Source organism: Magnolia sinica, chromosome 3 (assembly GCF_029962835.1).
Source record: "Magnolia sinica isolate HGM2019 chromosome 3, MsV1, whole genome shotgun sequence".
Taxonomy (NCBI): Eukaryota; Viridiplantae; Streptophyta; class Magnoliopsida; order Magnoliales; family Magnoliaceae; genus Magnolia; species Magnolia sinica.
This window is the reverse complement of record NC_080575.1, coordinates 103,252,131-103,260,373: the sequence shown is the minus strand read 5'-3', so window position 1 is coordinate 103,260,373 and position 8,243 is coordinate 103,252,131. Positions and strand designations below refer to the sequence as shown.

General features: G+C 42.0%; 1 protein-coding gene across 1 annotated transcript; it reads left to right on the top strand.

The window, feature by feature from the left end:
* Positions 1-532: 532 nt before the first annotated feature.
* Positions 533-2,206, top strand: LOC131240484 (3-ketoacyl-CoA synthase 3-like). The gene has a single exon (XM_058238741.1). It carries the CDS (start codon positions 599-601, stop codon positions 2,018-2,020), a length of 1,422 nt encoding a protein of 473 aa, XP_058094724.1. The 5' UTR covers positions 533-598; the 3' UTR covers positions 2,021-2,206.
* Positions 2,207-8,243: the final 6,037 nt, after the last annotated feature.

Here is an 8,243-nt window from a genome sequence, read left to right as displayed (position 1 = left end):
ATCTTGAGTCAACCACATCACAAGAAAATAGACGAGATTGAATGCCCACCGTTAAAAACTTGGTAAGGGCTCGCTGTAATATTTATTTGTCATCTAACTTATTAAGTAGTTCATGCACGCCTGGGATGAAAAGAAAACACAGATATCAGCTTAATTTGAAACTTTGTGGTCCCTCGTAAGTTTCTAACGGGGAGTGTTCAATTACCTCTCTTTGCTGCGGTTCATATCAGATTAGGATCTGCGTCATTCTTGGGTTAATGCTATAAAATAGACTAAATAATAGGAGAGAAAGAATACAGAGACCACGTAGCACCGTCAGTATTCACCTCGCAACTGATGCTGTCAGTACGCAATCCGCCTCCTAGTGTCAGACCCTCGCGACTTTTGGGTTTTTGGTTTTTTGAACTATGGACGTGGACGCCCCTCTTATGAAACGGCTATAAATACCGACGTTTTCTCTTCACTTGTCACTTCCCACCTTATCTCTTCATGCATTGCATTAGAAAAGCCTTTCCATAGTGTCCTCCCCATCTCATAGCTTCCACGTGAAAAAGATCTCTCTCTCTCTCCCGTACCCCAACGCCCCTCGCTCTCTCCCATGGAGATCTTCATGCTACTCAGTGCATTTATTACTCTTTATTCGTTGTATCTCTTCTGGAAGTTGTATGATCAATGGAGGAACCAAAACTGCTACATCCTCGACTATGCATGCTACAAACCGTCAGATGATCAGAAGCTCAACACAGATCTCTGTGGCGAGATTGTCATGCGAAACAAGAACTTGGCTATCGACGATTATAGGTTCCTCCTCAAGATCATCGTGAGGTCTGGCTTCGGCGAAGAGACCTACGGTCCAAGAAAGATCGTCTCTGCAAAAGGAGAAGAACCCACAACCCTCGATGATGGAAACTCCGAGATGGACGATTGCTTTACTGCTACTCTGGACGACCTCTTCGCAAATTCGGGTTTCCTTCCAACAGACATTGACGTCCTCATCGTGAATGTTTCCATGCTCTGTCCTGTCCCTTCTCTTGCTGCAAGGATAATAAACCATTACAAGATGAGGGAGGACGTCAAAGTATACAACCTCTCTGGAATGGGTTGCAGTGCGAGTGGTGTAGCAATCGAAATCGTGCGAAACATCTTCAAAACTCACCGGAAGATGCTGGCTATCATTGTCTCAACAGAATCAATCGGACCTAATTGGTATGGCGGCAACAACAGGTCGATGATGGTTGCCAATTGCCTCTTTCGCTGCGGTGGGTGTTCTATTCTCTTAACGAACAACCCTGATCTTAGAAACCGAGCAAAGTTCCGTTTGAGGTGTCTGGTCCAGACCCACCTAGGAGCGAATGATGATGCGTATGGATGTGCTATGCAAATTGAGGACCACATGGGTTACGTTGGTATGTGCCTCAGCAAAGGTCTACCAAAGGCTGCTACACGGGCTTTGGTTGAGAACCTTAGATCATTGGCTCCTAGGGTTTTACCCGTAACGGAATTACTCCGTTACGTCTTTTGCCTTATAAAAAAGAAGGGCAATATCCTCCAAGGAGATGGGACTGCATGTGTGAATTTCAAGACCGGCATAGATCATTTCTGCATCCATGCTGGTGGGACGGCGGTCATCGAAGGAGTGGGAAGGAGCCTGAAGCTGAGTCAGCATGATCTAGAGCCGGCAAGGATGACGCTTCACCGATTCGGTAACACATCTGCTGGTAACCTTTGGTATGTGTTGGCTTACATGGAGGCAAAAAGGAGGCTTAAGAAGGGGAATAGGGTTTTGATGATTGGCTTTGGAGCTGGTTTCTTGTGCAACAGCTGCCTGTGGGAGGTGGCAAGGGATTTGGACGACAGGAATGCTTGGGCAGATTGCATTGATCAGTACCCTCCCGAAACCCTAGTCAATCCTTTCATGGAGAAGTTTGAATGGATCAACCATGATTCGGAACGTGTTGCACAAACTTACTTGGAGGTCCGTAGGCAATATGGAGGCGGGAATCCCTTATCCGTCCACTAGTGAAAAAGGGATCCCTAAACCCTACTCAAATCTCTGATGTTACAAATACGTTTACAACTATTCTGTTATTGTATCTTGCTGTTTTTATTATTTTATCTTTTATGTGTTGAGCTTTGAGTATGTTTTAGACTGTGTACTTCTGTCTGAGCTTTGCTAACACAATAGAAACTTGGGGGATCATATGAATTGGAGACTGTTAATGCATGGTTCTGATGTGTCACACACATGCCAGGTCTGCAAGTGTGGGATCTGTGCACATGCATGTGGTTCGGCAAATCTCATAAGTTCTATGCTTCTTTATCTGCAAGTCATTGGTGATGGGTCTGCTGTGGTTCCCACCTAAATTGTGATTTGGATCGATTTGGCCCATTAGATGTGCCCTTCAATGTTAGGCCATGGGGCCATGAGTCATAACAGAAACTCTCTTACGCTACCCCACAGGAAACAGTTGGGAGAAGACACCCTACCACTAAAACCTCCCCAACTGTTTTTGGGGCCCAACGTTTTGTATATGTACCATCTAATCCACTCATCAGATTGCCCCAGTAGGATAAAGGAACCTCCGAAATCAGTCAATTCCAAAACCCACGCGGGCCATACCACGTGAATTAAGGAATCGGATTGCGTCCTGGCAGGGGCTCTGTGGAGCCCACCGTGATGTATGGGTTTTATACATTCCGTTCATCCATTTTCCCTGATTATTTTAGTGAATGATCCTGAAAATAATGAAGATCCAAGGAGCAAGGACCACGAAATGAGGATTGAATGTCTACCATTAAAAACTTCTCAAGGGCCACAAAATTTTTGGATCAAGTTGACATGTGTATTTTTCCTTTCATCCTATTATAGGTGACCTTATGAACAAGTTGAATGAAAATTAAATTAAAAAAAAAAAAAAAAGCACATTACGGTGGGCACTAGGAAGGTTTTAATGGTGCGCCTGATTATTAGTGCTGCTTCTTCTGATGTGGTCCACTGATTCCTTGGATCTGCCGGGCTGAACGAAATCTTCTGTGAATTAAGAGGTCTTATGCACGATTTAACATTTTTACCTGTGGCACACTTAAGCACTGCATCGGTGTGATTTTTGGTTTCTACAGTCAACTTGAAGGGATGATTGCAAGAGGGGATGATTGGATGGACAGTTGAGGCCGGTCCCACAGCAACCAGATGCAACCACATAAGTGAATTTTTATTAGGGCTGTACATCGAGTCGAGTCGAGTCGAGTCGAGGTGGGCCAAGCTTGTTGTCACGCCCCAGACTCGGTAACCGAACTCACAAGGAGCTCGATGGCCGGTTCTGGCCGCAACAGCCTCCATAGTACCCTATTCTCGGCTCTTGAGGCAGGTTCTGATTTTGGGATCCTACAAGGAGGATTTTCATAACAGTATGATCATTCCAATACGAGCATACCCAAGATCACAGCAAGTATATCTGAGAATAACAAAAGGCACACATCACAAAATCCACTAAGAATTTGAACTACTCCTGTCATGCCCCAGACTCGGCAACCGGACTCACAAAGAACCCGATAGCCAGTTTTGACCGCAACAGCCTCTGTATTACCCCATTCTCGATTCCTGAGACAGGTTCCGATCCTATGATCTTACAAGGAGGATTTCCTTATACTGTTATGGAAATCCTCTTTATAGGATCCTAGGATCGGAACCTGTCTCAGGAGCTGAGAATGGGGTAATACGGAGGCTGTTGTGTTCAGAACCAGCTATCGGGTTCTTTGTGAGTCCGGTTGCCGAGTCTGGGGCATGACACTTGTCTTGGCTCGTTTGTGCTCTCCTTAGGATCGAGCTCGAGCTTGGCCTCGAACTTACCATTGGAGCTTGGCTTGTTTGCCAAACCTATTGAGTCGAGCTCATTATGAGCTAGTGGATCAAGTCGAGTTGAGGTTGTTCCTAACCCAACCCAACCCAGCATCCAACTTACACTTAATTCGACCCAGCAACCCGACCTAACCTACACCTGACTCAACCCAGCTACCTGACCCAACTGACCCAACCCCCAAACAAAATATTCAATTAATAATATATATAATATTAGATAGAGCCATAGAGGGTATTTTGTTGTTGGTGCTAAGAGAGAGAGAGGAGAGAACTCGGGCGAGTGCAGGCCATACAACTGAGACAAGTTAGACAAACGCTAAGTCAAGCTCGAGTGAGTGGCCGAGTGGAGAGAGAGAGAGAGAGAGAGAGAGAGAGAGAGAGAGAGAGAGAGAGACGGGTAAGGAAGGAAAAAAGTAAGAAAGGGATGGACGGGTTGGGTAGGGTTTAAGTTTTAATTATATATATATATATATATATATATATATATATATATATATATATATATATATATATATATATATATAGATATTCGAGTCGACCCTAGCTGAGCCATGTTCAAGTCGAGTCGAGTCAAGCTCCACTATGTTTGAGCTCGGCTCGTTTTCAAAATGAACTAGGTCATATGAAGCTTGGCTTGCTTTAAATCGTCGTTCGAGTCGAGTCGAGCTAGATCAAGCCAAGCCAAATGAACTTTTCAAGCTAGCTTGGCTCATGTATAGCCCTAATTTTTATTTTTATTTTAATCGAAACCCAGATATTCCACACCACCTGATACCTTTTTTAAAAGATAAAAATGTCCAAGAAAATTGTGCGGGCTCCATACAAAATTTATGGGCCATGAATAGAGAACCATGACAACCCTAAAATGGATAGGAATAGAGAAGCATGACGAAACCAGAATCGGAGTTCCTTTATTGAAGTAGAAGTAGGGCTGTAAACGGTCCGTGGTCAGGCCAAGCAGAATGGGAATTTTTAATAGGATTAGCCGAAACAGTAGTCAACCCCAGGTCTGAGTCACTGAGAGTCCTAAGTGGCGTTTGGACAATAAGTTACTTAACATAAGCTACTTATGTCTTGGGTAACTTATTTTGGTTTCTATTTATTAAGCTGAAGTGATTAATTACCTTTAAGTGAAAAAGTTACTTATAATGGATCTTAAAACAAGCTTATTTTAAATAAGGTACTCATTTACTGTTAGTAGAAAACGTACCTCATTTGGTGGTATCCAAAGAGGCCCTAAGTTTAGCTTTTAGCAGCAAAAGGCTGTTTCTACTAATCAATGCTAAGCTCTCTCTCAATCAGCAATGAGCGATTGTTTTTGTATAGCTTTAAGGCGTGTTTGGACGGGCGAATTGGAAGGGATTGGATGGTATTAGGGTGGATGGCAGTAATTTCAAGGTAATGATAGCTGCATCAGTGGATTGGTGCCAATCCCATGGGATTGGTATATCCCATGGCCAATATTCATGCTTGTTTGGGATGGCTGGTATATCCAGCGATGCAAAATTGGTTTCCATTTGGCCGGGGGTGGGATTGCATGCAATCCCATAAAAATTTTCAACATCTACCATCTTCTTCTTGGCTCAGATCAAATTCATAGACAAATCCCACCTCAGAAAGCCTCAATTTCAGGGCGAATTTCATGGCCTGCTACAATGAAGCTGAGAATCCAATTAAGAAAAGAAGGAAAGAAGAAATACCCATCATCTAAAATAGAAAAAAAAAAATTCCAACAAACAGCCAGAAAAAGAAAAAAAAAAAGAAGCCCACCTCGAAATCCTCGAATTTTAGACAAATTTCGCAACTTGCATCATCAAAGTCGGAAAAAATCGACTAATAAAATTAGAAAAAAGAAGAACAATAAAAAAAACCCAACCAGATAATGGATAATTAGGATAAAAAGTTCTATGATCCAAAATTAGAATAGAGTAATTAGATGTTCTGTTTATTCAATCGATGTAATTTTGTATGGATATCTAATCTGTAGTGGAGCCAACTATTTGGATGGTCTGGATTGATGTGTATACATCCCAAACATGTAAAGGCTCCATGCATGAGTATAGATAGAGATACTCTGCCAGCGGATACAAGGAGGATGAGTTCTTTAATATGAGAAGGGATCGGCATCAGCATCCAGCGCAAGATATGAGAATCCCTCATCTTATATGTCGAAATCCAGTGATCTTCTCAATACATCGCAATACCTCCCCACCCAAACAGCTTGCAATACAGACTGTGGTGGATTTGACTATCCAATCCCACAGAATCCATCTTAATACCACCGAGTCCGCCAGTCCAAACAAGCCCTTAGTGCAATTTCTTCCGTGTCCATTGATTAAAAATCTCCATTGATGGACCGCCGTTAGAGATCAAACACATGATCTGGATGGTGCAGACCGTCAATTACTTAATCTGATTCTTTTTCACGGGGTAGAACAGCAGAGGGAGAGTGGCTGCAGTGGGCCCCACCGAGCTATAAAGAAAGAGGATCCTGTCGAGGTTGAAGCACGTGGAGAACTTGTCATCACAGGCCCCAATGCCCATTGCCATTTAGTCCCATGTCCGGAAATATCATTGGCCGGCATGTCAATGTACGGTGGAGATCACGTGGACAGCTTAGTCTCTGTCTTTAACCGTTGGTAGAAAACAAACCATCGCAGGGACGTTTCGGTAGAATATATCATGATCACTGTTGAAGTATGACGTGACACAATTACAATCCTGGGGAAACGGATTGGTTACTCCCCCTGCCACCAGCCGGTCGGTTCTCAGTGGCCCCACCATGATGTATGTGCCGTCCACCTGTTTTTTCAGATCATTTAATAACATATGCTAAAATTTAAGTATATCCCAATCTCAGGTGGACCACATTACAAGAAACAGTGTTGAATGAGCGTAGACCATTAAAAACCTTTTGAAGGCCGTAAAAGTTTTGGATCAAGCTGATTTTTGCTTTTTCCCTTCATGTGGGCCGGTAAGACCTGATCAACAGATTGGATGTCAAATAAACAGTACAGTGGGCCTTAAGAGAATTTAAACGGTGGATATCCAATAACTATTGTTTTCCTGTGGTGTGGTCCACATGAGATTGATATCCCTTCCATTTTTTATTTTTTATTTTTGTATAAAGCCCTGAAATGATGCGTGAAAATGGATGAACGGAGTGGATGAAACACATACATCATGGTGGGGTCTGTAGAGTATCGACCACCAGCCACCGGGCTGGTGGAAGACGTAGTAGCAAATCCGACCAGCCAATGGCTGGTGGTCGGTTCCTATGGGCCCCAACATGATGTATGTGCTTGATCCGTGTTGTCCACCTATTTTTACAGATTATTTTATAATATATGCCAAAGGAATAATCCCATAAAAATAATGGTACTTGAATCTTTCCATATGGAGAATCAACACACTATGCGAGGGCTGCAGGCAATAATTAACCATTTAACAAAAGGTGTAAGATAAGTCCATGTTTGTAATAATAAACAATATGAGATCGGCGATGGGGCTTGCGGTCATATCGTTCATAATGTTATACTAGAAATGAATCGAAGGTTACTACCCGATAATGGCAAATCGTATATCATTACTTTGATCGTAAGAAAGCCATTGTACACAATAAAAGTAGAGCGAGATTTAAAGTGGCACAACATCCTTCAATTGAGATACACTATGAACTAAAAAGTTTGTACTATAATCATCAATGTCAAGAGCAATGAAAATATCGTATCGAAAATAATGATGGAAAAGTTGTAATTGAAAATAAAAAAAAAGTATCAATAACCATACATGATTGGATATATTAAGGAGAAACAAAATAGAGGTAATTGAAAGATGTTGTAAATCAATTTTCCATTGATAAATATTATAAGGACGAAGTAATGGGTGACATAGTTAACATATAAGCTTGTCACATTTTACTTGGTTGACCATGTCAATATAATATTGATGTTATGCATAAAGACCTGGATAATGTATTTATATTTCTTAAAAACGGTAAAAAGATTATCCTCACCCTTATGGTAATGAAGAACCAACCCTAAAACTTCTAAAATGATGGGACAATCTTTTGTAACCAAATAAAATTTCATCAAACAATCTAAGGATAAGGGAGATATAGATATATTAGTTGAAAAGGGCAAAGATGTGGAGCCTGTAAACATCTCAAAAGATTTGAAATAAGTGTTGCAGGAGTTCAATGTGATCATGCTCGATTAACTTCCTAAGAAGTTACCTCTTATGCAAGATATACAAAACCACATTGATTGTCACGGCCCAAACTCGGAAACCGGACTTACAAAATTTTCGATCGCCGAATCTGGTGCCAACAGCCTCTATAGTACCCCATTCTCGACTCCCAGCGCGCATACGACAGATTCCGATC